The sequence below is a fragment of the Rattus norvegicus genome, chromosome 5 (assembly GCF_021556685.1).
Source record: "Rattus norvegicus strain SHRSP/BbbUtx chromosome 5, alternate assembly SHRSP_T2T, whole genome shotgun sequence".
Taxonomy (NCBI): domain Eukaryota; kingdom Metazoa; phylum Chordata; class Mammalia; order Rodentia; family Muridae; genus Rattus; species Rattus norvegicus.
The window spans coordinates 168,406,220-168,420,501 of NC_141538.1; the positions used below are offsets into that span (position 1 = coordinate 168,406,220).

A 14,282-nucleotide genomic window follows, 5' to 3' on the forward strand; every position below is an offset into this window, starting at 1 on the left:
AGCCCAGAATGCATTTCAGGCTTGAGAATAAGACGTTACCATGCTTTCTCCTTTCAGTGGGGCCACAATATACCAGTATAGCCATTTCTGAACACACAAGTTGGCGGCATTAAGTACAGGCACACTGCGCATCACGTATCAGCATTGATTTAAAACATCCAGAAAGATCCTACGTCTTTATTATTTTACTGAACCAACATTTCTACCTTTGCTCCTTCAGCAAATGGCAAGATCAAGGTACCTCTGCAGAGCAGGGCTGGCAAAATATGCACAAGACAGCACAGAGCAGTCCCAACTGAAGCACCAGAGCAGGGTATGATACGGCACAACCACAGAGGCCAGAAGAACTACAAATACCAAGAGGACAGACAAGAGCTGTCATGCTGTTTGCTCAGGCTAAGAGGTCGTCTCCTTACCACACTTGCATCAGAGGGCACCTGCACAAACAGCAAGGCTTACACTTAGGATAATGTAACTGGTACAGAAAACAGAAGTCTCTTCCCATCCAAAATGCCTACAGTAAATTCTGGGCTCTAAATTTGGTCAAGTAATCTGTGATCAATTTCTGGAGGACCCCTAGCAAGAAACACAAGTCCTTAAAAGCTCTGAGTGCCCACTCACCACCCTTCTACTGTTATAGCCAACAGCCTCCATCAATAAAACTAAACGAGCAAGAACCCTCCACTGAAACTCTGTCAAAGCAAACGACTCAGCCAGCACATTTCATAATAGCAGACCTGGGACAAGACAAAGAATATTTACAAGAACACCACACACTTGAACTTGTCCTCCTGTATCTTTAAGTACAAAAGAAACTCAAAAAATGAAATTATATACAAGACCTCCCACAGTGCCCGACCTGGAGCAGCCCAGGGATGGTGTCACGCGAAGACGCTGTACTACTGATTGCAGCAGACCACGGCGACTCCCCCACCGAGAGTTCAATAGAAGAGTCTGAGTTTACTGAATTACTGGCAATCAATACATTTTAATAACACTTATATTAATCAACTTGAAAAAACCTAACTAAGTGAATTTAAATACTATCTTGAACATACATGTCTAGGGTCAACAAATAATACTTTTCCAACTGCAGTCACATTATTTAAGTCTACTTTCCAAAACTATAAACCCTCATTCATACCTAAATAAAGGCTTTAACTCCACCACAGAGGATGCCTAAGAAGACTGTTTCCGTATTGAACATCTTCAGTAAAAACCTTAACAATTCTTTAACTTTCTTCAAACAGAGGGGGGAGGGCATTTCTATGCACAGCAAGCATAAAGGAGGCAGCTAAGAGGCGAGGCTTCGAATTCCCCTGGCGTGGTTTGAGCCTACATATTCACTCTTGACCTGGTGTGAGAACTTCGAAAGCAGAAAGTCCCACAGAGCAGCCAGTATCAGCAAGGGAGCTGCACAGCACAGTAAAGTGCATCCATCCACCTTCACTTTCTTGCCATCCTGAGAAAGAACGGGCAGAAGTTAAGAGGTCATTTCCAAGACAGCACTTTATCCACTGGGCAATCTCTTCACAATCACTACCAACTAACTCATGACACAGAGCTGAGGGCTGGGAAAGACAAGATGAGGAGAACAGCCAGCGTCAAAACAAACAAAGGGATGGATGGGAATTGTCTGATAAGGACAAGAGATAAGGAAGCCAAAGAGAGACTTCTACCTCTGGCCCCAAAAGTAGCATCCAAGTCAGCAGCACCCTGCTGGTGGTGGGGTTCCTTAGCCAAGGTCACCCCTCTACTGAGGGGAAGAGGCAGCCCTACCCAGGAACCACAGAGCTTATTAAGAAGCCAGCTGATTGGCTTATTACTGCTTGATTCAGGATAAGAGAGGTACATTGATGCTGATGCCAAGGGCTATCTCCAATATGTAAAATCTAATCACTGCAGCCCCTAACTTTTCAGACATCCTACAGAGGTACACAGTTTTGAAAACTGCTAGGTCTTAACAATAAATAGTCCTTTCTTGGGGTCAGCATGCTGACTTAGCCAGTAAAGCATTTGCCAGCAAGCCTGGTGGGCTAAGGTTGATCCCTGAAATCCACATGGAGAACTGACTCCAGGAAGTTGTCCTTTCACCTGCCTGTGTCTACCCTCTCACATGTTAAATCAAAACCAACCACAAGGCCGGGGCTGAAGAGATGCCTCAGCAGTTACGAGCACTCTGTTCCTCCCGGATTCTGGAGATCAGTCCCCAGGACCCATGTCAGTGGCTCCCAACCACCATGACTCCAGGGAGTTCCGACACCTTCCTTGGCCCTCAATAGCATGGTACTCACTCTCATGTGCTCATGCACGTACATACACATAATTAAAAATATAATCTTTAAAAACTAAATCCCTGGAGAGATGGCTCAGTGGTTAAGAACACTGGTTGCTTTTCCAGAGGACCCAGGTTTGATTCCCAACACCCACATGATGTTCACAATTCTCTGTAACTCCAGTTCTAGGGACCCAAAACATTCTTTAGACACAGAAGTGGTACACAAACATGCATGAGGAAAAACACCAAACAGATGAAATAAAATGTTTTAAATGTAAGAACGAATTTTAAATAAAATAAGAATTTCTGTCATTACATTACGAACAGCTGACTGGTAGCTTCCACAAAGCCCTGCATCCTACCCCCAGCCCTTCAGGGGAAAACTTGCATCTATACAATGTATTTTTATACATAATATATATATATGTATATATATATACAGTCATATGTACATATGAATAAATACACAATTCCATGATTCTAAATCATATTTTAATAATATCAAAACTATTTAGCTCTTAGGAAAAATAATTGTCATGTGTACCTTCAAATGCATATCCAGAAGCTAAATGCTTTCTTCCCTAGTACATCTACAAAAAAAATCCCAAAAAAAACCAGAAAGCCTAGCTCCCCAGACAAGCCACTCATCTGCCGCCATCAAACAACTCAAAAGCCCATCAAGCTCCAGCTCTGCTCAGGGACACGAGGAAATGGTATCTGGGCTGTCCCATGGTTTAAATGCTGCCCCCAGGGCCAGCCAGTAACCTGGGTGCACTAGCACATTGTCACCACTGGGAGGCAGACTCGGACGGATCCCTGGGGCTTTCTGGCCTGCCACCGTGGGCGGTGAGCTCCAAGCAGAATGGAGGAGCTAGAAGGTGCAGCCCCATACACATTAACTTTTATTTATGTGGTGGGGAGACATGTAAAGGCCAGAACAAAACTTGCTGAGGTCAGTTCTCTTTCTACCATGTGGAGAGCTTGGCCTTGCCGGCCCCCAAAACGAAATATTCAATGATAAAACTCTGTAACTTTCAACTCTGTGCCTCTCTATATGATTTCTAAAAAGTTGTAAACTGTAAACAAGATTTACACACGCACGTACAAAAAGGTTAGTTTAAAAACTCCAGAGCAAGACTCATTGACAAAGTCCTTAGTTCATCTCCTAGTGAGGGTACAAGCGTGAGCGCGCGCACGCGCACACACACACACACACACACACACACACACACAGTTTAAGACAAGTATCAACAGCAATGACTACAGTTTTATCATCTACTCTAACCATGAACTGAGCTAAAAATGGCACTACCTAAAAGCAACATATGCTATTTTTAAATGTCTTTGTCAATTAAATAGTCAGATAATCAGTGAGCCCCCCCTCCCAAGAAAGCAAAGAAAATTAACTTGTTTACAGCCAACCATTCATCAACCACAGGCTTGAAAAATGCCAGAAGCCAGAAGCCCAGCCTTTATCTTGGCCCTGCAGAGGAAAACTCAAATAAGACTTCTTCAAGACTGTCTTCACTGGGTCAAATTTCAAACAGTAACCTCCCTGGAGGAGAAGTTACATTCCACAGCTACATGAGAGTACGATCCACAGAAATGAAATCTGACTCTAATTCAAGGGTTGCTGTGCCTTCCACAATAACAGTATATCAAAAACAAATATGTTAAAACCATAAAATAATCAAGTTATTTAAAATGCTTCAAGAGAAACTAAATGTTCAAAGTAAGCAGTCCAAGTGCATTGCAGCAAACAGTAGCATGATCAGATCCCCAGGCCTCGCCTCTTTGAAATCAAAAAGAATCCTCCAAGTCAGACAGTGACAAAATAAATATCCTTTGTAACAAAGGTAACATAGCACTCTAACCTTATAGCAAGAACAAAAATTGTGTATCAATATGTTCACAACACAGCTCAACACAAAAATCAAGAGCGAATTAAAATGGCTGCGACCTTGCCCCAACTGAGCCACTGCAGACCAGCAGGAGCAACTCCACAGTACCGAGACGACTATGGTGCCTCTTCCTTTACCTTTTATGGCTGACTCATGAACTGACTGGCAGTAAACTGATTTGTGAATATGCCAGGTCAAGAATACAAAACAAAAAGATAAATAAACGGAAACACAAAACTCATGAATGAAAATGCTGACCTCATAGCTCAGCCCTCAGAGCTGGAAGTGTACACCTATCTTCAGGGATGTTAACTCAGTCACTTAGTGAAGAAAGGACATGAAACTGCCCCTCCTTGCTCAGAATGAAGAACGGGAAAGGACAGAAAAACCACTTTACCTTTGCTCTAGCCCAGCAATGAGAAAGAGGCAATGCATGAGGCACAAGCAAGCAGTGCTCGTCAGCGACCCCACCATTTCAGGTGCTCAGAGTCCATACCTACACTCCAGAGTCCATACCTACACTATAGAAAGTCTTGGTGGCTGGAGGGGGCTGTCCACCATAAATCTTCTTTCCACCTGGGACTGAAGAAATGGCTCAGCAGTTGAAGAGAACTTGCTGTTCTTCCAGAGGACCAGAGCTAGGCTCCCAGCACCCACCATCAGGCAGCTCACACAGTGTCACACAAAACACACAAATAATGAAATAAATTGTTAAAAAAGTTTATCCCATGGTTGGAGAGATGGCTCAGTGGTTAAGAGCACTGACTGGGGGTTGGGGATTTAGCTCAGTGGTAGAGCGCTTGCCTAGGAAGCAAGGCCCTGGGTTCAGTCCCCAGCTCTGAAAAATAGAACCAAAAAAAAAAAAGCACTGACTGCTCTTCCAGAGGTCCTGAGTTCAATTTCCAGCAACCACATGGTGGCTCACAACCATCTGTAATGGGATCTGGTGCCCTCTTCTGGTGTGTCTGAAGAAAGTGACAGTGTATTCATATAAATAAATCTTTAAAAACAACAACTTTCTCCCACCATGTGACTTACACTTACAAAGAGCACAGGAGAGCACAGGAGAGCACAGGACAGCACAGGACAGCACAGCACAGCACAGGACAGGACAGGACAGGACAGGACAGGACAGGACAGGACAGGACAGCACAGGACAGGACAGCACAGCACAGCACAGCACAGGACAGGACAGCACAGCACAGCACAGGACACACCACAGCACACCACACCACAGCACAGCACAGCACAGCACAGCACAGCACAGGACTAGCTGCCTCTGTCACAGTACACCTGATCGCAGTCATTCTAAACAAAACACTGATAGGGGTTGGGGATTTAGCTCAGTGGTAGAGCACTTGCCTAGCAAGCACAAGGCCCTGGGTTCGGTCCCCAGCTCCAAAGAAAGAAAGAGAAAAAAAAAAAAAAAAAAGCACGGAAGACTCACAGGCCTCCAGAACAACTTGGATTGTTATATTGGGGAAAGGACACTTTTATGTAACAATGCAAACTATTACCACAAAGTTTTGATTCACTCAGAGCTATTAAAGCAGCTAGGAGTAAGACTGTTCACATGTTTCATCTTTTGGCAGAACTGAAACACTAAGGGATGAAGTTTAGACACAATTTTTTAAAATCCATCTATTCAAGACACTTTAGCAACCAGTTCTTGATCTCTAATGTCGGGATGATTACATCGTCAGAAAACATCAGTGGTCTCAGAGCCTTCATGACCTCTCCCAACACAGGACTACAAGGACAGTCTCACTGTTGTGTTATGGGGCAGATAACCATTTGCACAGCTTAAAATAACCATTCACCAAAATGGATTTTTTTAATTTAAACAATAAACAATTCTGCCAATAAACATTTTGAAAAGGAGATCTTATTAAGTTAAAATGCAAACATGCCAGTTTTATCTACAGATCTGGAATGCTGGCGATCGCCTCGACTTCCACAAGCACCTTTGATAGAACACCACTACCCCCTTGTGGATTCATAATAAAAATTCTTATCTTTAATCTGGCTTTGAAATGTTCCATTCTGCTAAACTTCCACCAAACTTTACATTTTCTTCACTAAAAACTATTTTATCTCAAGTACTCTCTAAAAGGAAGGAAGGAAAACACATTTTAAGATCACCAAGGCCACCGACAACTTTGTAGTGAAAAGCAAGTCGGGCATTCCACGTCCACTCGCCACCATCAGGCTGCCATCATCACTGATGGCTGATTCTATCTCTCCTGCAGCTTTGTGCTTCCTATGGTCTCATACTTCCTAATAATCTCTTATCATTTCCAAAACCAAGAGGACACAGACTCTTCAGAAAAGGACTAACACCGTCTAAATTTACAAAGACAGAAATTCCTGACTTTACTCACATGCCTTTAGAAATAATTCTTGGCAGTCTCAAGCAACCATGATGAAAAAAACTAAAATACATTTTTCAAAACTGGAAAAAAATGAGTGTAGGGGGAGGAGTTCAGTAGAAAGAGCACCTCCAAACCAAAAATGGAGGCACATGTCTGTAACCCCAGAACCTGGTTGGCAGATAAGAAGTTCAAGGTCATCCCCAATTACACAGTGTATGCAAGGCCAGCCTAGGCTACCAGATGCTGTCAAAATAAAGTAAAAAAAGACAAACATAGAGGGACAGCAGTGGTGATTAAAGAGAAAGTGCATCTGGAAGCATCCACACATAGCTCTGCTGTCATCCATAAGCAAATCTCACTATGAAAGTTAGACAGGATGACTTTCCTGGTTCCTCCATCACTACAGACTCTAGGTTTATTAACAGTGTCCCGTGACGTGGGCAGAAAGTCCTGATGGCGGCACTTTCACGGAAGTCACCACACAATCTTCAAATGTGCAAAACTCCTGAGAGGACACAGTAAGCAGCCATTGCCTGTGTCCTTCAAGCCATGAGGTAGGAATGGAGGAGAGTAAGCTGCTGGGCCAGTACTGCCCTGTGGTAACTGATAAGGAAAAGTGGAAGACACACTCCCAGAAAAGGAGGATACAAAAATGCCACTTAGAGCACACACCCAAAGGTACCAACCGTGCCCAGCCCAAGCTAGCGACTGAACTCCCAGCAAGAGTCATCAGAACTGGCCTTCAGAACGGACGGCCTGGTTTGGGATTCTTTTGCTATTTACGGTTTCTGGATTTGGGGGAGGGAGGTTAAAGAGGTATTTCGGTTGGCATGAGAAGTAAAAGGTACTGCCACTTACTCCGACCCCACGTACTGCCGTGCTTGCCAGTCTCAAGGCATGGACGGCACTCTGTGTGCAAAGCTGCCCTGCAGAAAGCAAAGGGCAGAAGACAGTCTAGGCCAACATCTGTCCTTCAAAGTCACCCTCCAAGAACAATTTCTGGAAGGGACATTTCAAAGTTTGAAAGGCCTAGCTAAATCTAAAGGTAAAAAAGTTACTCCACTTTTCCAAAATAGCAAAGGACTCCTGTCCTTTAAAAAATACGCAGCCATATCAAAAACATGAGCAAACCACTGGAATGAACACCTAAGAGGCAGGTTTTTTTTGTTTTTTTTTTTGTTTTTTTTTGGTTCTTTTTTTCGGAGCTGGGGACCGAACCCAGGGCCTTGCGCTTCCTAGGCAAGCGCTCTACCACTGAGCTAAATCCCCAACCCCCTAAGAGGCAGTTAACAAAAGATACCACCATCCTTCCACTTACACTATGTCAGTCATCTGGAAAGTAAAAAGCATTCCTCTTGAGTGAGTGTGTGAGTGTGTGTGTGTGTGTGTGTGAGAGAGGGTGAGAGACAGAGAGAGACAGAGAGAGAGAGAGAGAGAGAGAGAGAGAGTGTGTGTGTGTGTGTGTGTGTGTGTGTGTGTGTGTGTGTGTGTGTGAAAGTGGGATTAATGTGATTGGCTGGGCCTCTCTGCACTGGAGTGTGTAGTATTTCTTTGTAAGTCAAGAATAATGAGATTTTAAAAATGTTCACGGGGCTGGGGATTTAGCTCAGTGGTAGAGCGCTTACCTAGGAAGCGCAAGGCCCTGGGTTCGGTCCCCAGCTCCGAAAAAAAGAACCAAAAAAAAAAAAAAAATGTTCACAAAACATTACCAGTCTTTACAGGAGACTGTGACATTCTACAAGCTATGATGCTCTAATCAGAGAAAGAGAACCGGAAAATGGTGTCTAAACACACTGATGGCCAGCATTTACTACGGAGAGCAGTATCAGATGGTGTTCATTGTGTGTACACTCCTTCATAGACAACAACTACTACAGGGCAGCAGACCACTCATTCCCCTCTTCTGACAATGCTAACAATCCCAAGACAGCTGAGCGCTACACCCATGATGGCACGTAAAGAAAAGATATGACTGTTTCTGAGCAATGTTGTCCCTAAACTTGAGTAAAAGGGAGAGAGGGAGGGAGGGAGGAAGGGAGGGAGGGAGGGAGGGAGGGAGGGAGGGAGGGAGGGAGGGAGGGGCAAGTAGGCACCCCTTCCTAAAGCAAGGTGGGTAAAGAATCAGAACCACAACACCTCTACCCTTACTACGTCATCAGCCTGCACCACAGCACAAGGTGAGGCAGAGGATTGTTAACTGTATCTGAAGAACTGTACTGCAATTATACCAGAGAGAAAAAGAGAAAGAAGCCAGAGAAATGCAGCAAAAACAAATCCCCAAAATGCTACAAGGGGAGGCACTGAAACCAGAAGGACAGTACCTCACTAGGACTCCACTGTAAATACCACTGACCACTTGGGTCCCATGCCACCTACTTGTCCAACAGGTAAAGAAGGGAAGAAGAGATAGAATCTGAGTTACTCAGAATAAACAAAGTAAGATGATTCCATAAGATACACAGAGGTGAAGATGACCCAAACGATGGAATGCAAAACACACATTATTACCTGTCACAACCAAACAAACCACCAGTGGACAAAGAATACAGCCACTCACAGACTAAGTGAAGGCTACAGAACAGGCTTCCACCAGTCACTGTGGAGAGAAAACCTGACTTCAGAGAGGGAGAGAAAGAGCACATTTCAGATTAATTTGATCAATGTCAACACTGTGATGTATATCTCACCTGTGCTCAAAAAACATCAGGCTTTATCAAAAAAGAAATATATATATATATATATATATATATATATATATATATATATATATATAAATGTCAGTGCTATTAAACAGCAATAAAGAATTAAGAGACACATAATTGGCTAATGACTGTATCAGGCTCTGGCCTTGGGAGTGGTGGCCACACTTAGGCATTAGATTTAGATAACTGAGCAGCAAAACAAGAGTAGTAGTTCCTTCAGTGCTTAATCCCTGAGAACATGAACTACAGGAAAGTCAAGAATGCTTCTCTAACACACTTATGGAAAAGGAATCTGACACTGGGTTCCATGGGTGGGCTCCCTGGTAAGCCACGCTGCTATTCTCATGTTCACTAACCACCCCAATCAATCACATATCTAATGACCCCAAAGTTTCATCTAGACAGTCAGACTAAAAGTGAACGCTCCTTTTCGCTGTGCACACAAACATGTACACGCCCACAGTGTGGTGGTGAGGAAATTGGCTGAATGGCCTTCCCAGTGCACCCTCTTCCCTCTTCACCACCCTATACCTCCAGGGAGGAAGGAAAAGGCTCCACAGGATAGCGCACTACTCAAGTATATTTCTGTAAGATTACAATCCAAAATACCAAAATTCAGAAAAGTTCGTAAGACTTTATTAAAGTCAAGCACAGACAGACTGAAATATCACTCATACAAAAGACTAACATGATCCAACATGGTGTCGGCAAAGTCACTGAATCTCCACAAATCCCTGCTCCCAGCAGACCCGCAGCAAAGGGCTCCAGAGTGAAGAGCTGAGGAAGGGAGCACAGACAGACACCACAGCACGGTGACTTCTCAGAACGGGCACAACTGCAGGAGGTAAAGAACATGAGACCCTCTTCTACTGCTGTCCCCACCAGGTGAGAGGGAGAGGACATAAGAATGGGCCAAAGTAATTAACAGGGTGGAGGGAATGGGCCTCAGAGTAGCTATTCAAGATCAGAAAGAATCCAAACTCCACCCACACATGGACTAACGCAGTAAACGCAGAGCTAAACTACTCCTTCCTCCCTCTAGACTTTGGGGGGTAGAGAGGGGTAGGATTAAAACAACCAGGGCCTGAAAACTCAAAAAAGAAAACAGAAAATGTGGATAAGATGGGCACATACACATGACTCCAGCATTCAGAAGGCTGAGGCAAGAAGACTGATCCCTAAATTTAAGGCTAAGTTGTTCTACATAACAAAGTCTAAGCTAGCCTAAGTTGCAAAGTCTCAAAAAGCCTGTCTCAAAAAGACAAAATATTAAAGTTTTTGATAAAATACAAAGGATGAAAACATGGCTAAGTATGACATAAACTCCTCTCCCAGAGCAGGAAGGAGTGCCGATACTCTCTAGAGAAGGAGAAGCTGAAGCAATCTGACCTTGAGGAGCGGATGCTGTGCACGTGTCAACTCAGATCCACTGAGGGGTAAGATGGAGAAACCCAGCATTTCCCAGAAATAGGGTAACTCAGGCATTCAAGGAAACTAGAGAAAAAGGTCATCTGGCCTTTCCCAAGTGCTGGGGAAGTAGAGATGGAAGAGGAAGTGATGTTTGAACAGAAAGATGAGGGATGGGTCAGAGTAATTAAGAGAAGCAGGGTAACCCAAATAACCGAAGAGAAAACCTCCACAGATCCCCAACCTTCCTGAATCCAGCCACACAGTCAGCGCCAGCGCCTCAGCCTGACGTCCTAACTTTAAACGAGCAGCACAGCGCCCCTTCAACGCCCCACTCCTTGCATAGTCCACGTGTGCAGTGCTCTGATGACAGGGACAACACCCAAAGGCAGTGCCTGGGGAAAGGCACAGCAGAGCCATCACCAGACACAAGACTCTCCCAGGCCTACAAGAACATACACAGTAGGTAATCAACTCTTCATTTTTCAAGGCTCACTAACACCCCTAGAAACCAGCAAGTCCCCTAAGCTGACGACGGACACAGGATTTAAAACAGCCCAAACATGGAAGAGACGAGGGAGTCAGACCAAAGGCTTTACTTTCTGGCAATGGCTACCACGTTGAAAAGCAGAGCCAGAGCCAACTCAGACATCCCCTTACTTGGGAAAGCAAGGTGGAGGACTCCCTTGCTAGGAAAAAGACTTCAAGAGAACAGAAATGAGCACACACAACACCCAGCTGGACGAAGGGTGAGGCTGCACACACAGCCAGTCAGAGAGCACGACTGCGCTGCTGAGTGACAGCACTAGACAGCGGGAGCTAGGTGAACACCTGAGCAGAGGCAGAGCGGGGCTCTCAGCACACACCAGCCCGAGAGAAAGAACCTAGAAACCCTGGCAAGCACTTTGCCGAAGATACCCTCTTCTCATTTCACAGCGTCTCTCACTTGCTTGGCTGAAATACAACAGGGACGTACTTGAGGCCATCAGTTAGTTCCCAAGTCTATCAGAGAGAAGCAGCTTCTTCTCCATTTCCTATCATTTCCCCAAAACACAGGAAATCGCTTTCTCCTACACTGCAGGGAAGAAAAAAAAAAATCAAGATAAGAACTTTCACTCCCCACAGAATCAAGCTGAGAAGACTGTCCCTAGATTCCAAATGGAAAAGTCTGGGCGTCCATCAGCAAGCACTCCACACATGGGAGAGGTGGCGAGCACGAGGTTTTCTGCTTATTCAGTACAATACAAATGACAAATGAAGGAGTAGAGAGAAATTGCTTTCATCAACGACACCTTGGTTTCTTCCAGTCTTCAAGTCGCCAAAAACATACATGGATATGTATGTGTAGATACACACATATTGTGTCATGTTAACAGTCCCCACACACTCCAAGCATAGAGCTGTCACCCAATCCTTCTAACTTCCTCTGGGCATGAATAGAATGTTACTACATGTATGCACAAAGTGGTCTGTGTGTGTGTCAACAACTGTGTCGGGCATCTCAATTTCTGTGATGCCAAAGAGAACCAGAACAGCAAAAAATAGAGGTAGTTCCCCTTTGCCTGAAAGGTGCAAGATCCAAAGAAGTGTTTTGATCCCTCTAGAGACATACCGGGGCCAAAGGAAGGTTCTGGTACAACAAGAAGCACACAAGCTACCTCTTTTCAAAAGGCATGTGGGCGACAAGGGTGTCTACGCTCCCTATTCTGGATAGAAAGGCATATGGCTTCTCCTCACGCAGCCAACATGAATACAATTTGAGAGAATTAGAAAAAGTCAAGGTAACAGGCTCACTAAATATGGCTGACTGGGAAACCGGAGCCATAAGGAGGATCTGAGTTCTCTCAACAAAAAGAAAAAAAAAAAAGAATTGGGAAGTTTATTTCCAAGAAAGATTCAAAGACTTCTTGAGAGTGGGACGCATAAAGTCTGGTTGTTTCTGCTCAGAAGACAGGAATCAGAACACCAAATTCAAGGGCACAGGACCCTTTTCCCAGCGGGATAGTGTTAACTGGTGAAGGGTGCCCCCTAAGATCCAAAAGTGAACGGGAAGCAATAGATTCTCGTTTTCCAGCAAGAAAGAAGTTAATTCCTGAGGTCCCTTTTCACTCAAGTGGTAGGCACATCGGAAGTCCTGCCTGCCCTACATCTTACTGGGGCGCCCACCCTGGCCCAGACAGGGAACTCCAAGGAGAGAGGCAGACAGCTAGGGAGAGGAGCATTGGAGCGTCCGATTTTCCCAACAAGAAAGAGGGCAACTCGAAGGGTGTTCAGGAAATGAGCTCACCCTAACCCAGGAAAGTGTACGGAAAGAGTACAGATCTGGAAGAAGTGTCTGCCTGCCTATTTAGAAATGACTTCAGAGCTGCACAGGGCCCCACAAGCCACTGGGCGAGCAAAGAAGGAAGAACATGGGTAGCCGAAGGAGTCCCCTTGTCCTGTCAAAAAAGGATAAACCCAGCGTGCAGAGGCTCCGCGGCCCCACGAGAGTCCCCTCATAAAGGGGACAGGCTAACACGGGGAGCCCTCAGTGCTCCGCTAGGATCGGGGTCACGGAAGGTAAAGGGCAAGGCAGTGTGGAGACCCCACCCTCCCTGTAGTGAGGGTGCAAGGGCAAGAGTGGAAGAGCATGCTGTGAGGGGCGGGGAGGCCATGCGAGGCCCCCCGGCCCTGCTGGGGGAGGGGTCGCCCGGGGCCTTGGCCGAGGGGCGCTCGGCACGAGGGGGGCCCCCTGGCGGGGACCCGCGCGGGGACACCCCCACGCCGGCGCTAGGAGGCGCCGCGCGGCCCGAGGGGGGCTGTGGAGGGGAACGTCCGGCCCTGACGCCGCTACGGCCGCCGGCACCGGTGCCCGCGAGCCCCCGCGGCCCGGGAAACTTTCCGCCCCGCGGCCCCCTGACACCCGGACCGGCACGGCGGGGATGCCCCGGGCCGGGTGCGGGAGGCGTCGCGGCTTCTCCTCCTCCTCGCTGGGCCCGGCCCCCGCCCCGCGCGCCCCCCGCCCCGGCCTGCCGCCCCCGGGGCTGGGTGCGGGGCGCTGCGCTCCGCCGGCCCGCGAGTCACCTCAGGACTCGGCCGCGCTCCGCCCCCCCCAACCCCGCCGGCGCCCTCCCCGCGCCCGCCGCGCCCCCGCGCTCGCGCCCCGCGCCGCCGATGCCCGGGATGTCCGGCGCGGCCCCGGGCTCGCCGTGTCGCCGCCACCCTGACAGCCCCGGGCCCTCGCGCTCCGGCTCTCACCTTCCGGCTTGTTTTCGGCAGCCATTTCCCCTCCGCGCGCCACATCCTCCTCCTCCTCGCGACCGGGACCCCGAGCGCGCGCCTCGTACCGCCGCCGCCGCCGGCCCAGCCACCCCGCCGCCGCCGCGCACCCGCCCTGGCCCCGCCCCGCGGCCCACGCACAGCGCCCAATGGATAGCGCGTCTGTCAGTCATCGTTTCCACGACCAATCGAGCCGCACCAGGGGTCTCACTACTCTCCGGGAGGAGCGTCCTATCCACCCAGTCCATTGGCTGATCACCACCGCACCGACTAAAGTGATTGGCCTGGAATAAACGCCCCCTCCCCACCCACTCCCAGGAAAACCCGCCCTCCAGACCTAAACAAAGCTTCCTAGTGGCCAGAG

General features: G+C 47.2%; 1 protein-coding gene across 13 annotated transcripts in view; it reads right to left on the bottom strand.

Moving 5' to 3' along the window:
- The window catches only part of Camta1 (calmodulin binding transcription activator 1), an 836,898-nt gene extending 822,879 nt beyond the window's left edge, over positions 1-14,019 (bottom strand). For 11 of the 13 annotated variants that reach the window (XR_015619938.1, XR_015619939.1, XR_015619936.1 and 8 more), the window contains exon 1: positions 13,898-14,019. Coding sequence is in view for 9 of the 13 variants with exons in the window: in XM_087550157.1 (XP_087406283.1) it covers positions 13,898-13,942 (45 nt within the window). In the remaining 4 variants the exon portion in view is untranslated. 13 annotated transcript variants of the gene reach the window in all.
- Positions 14,020-14,282: the final 263 nt, after the last annotated feature.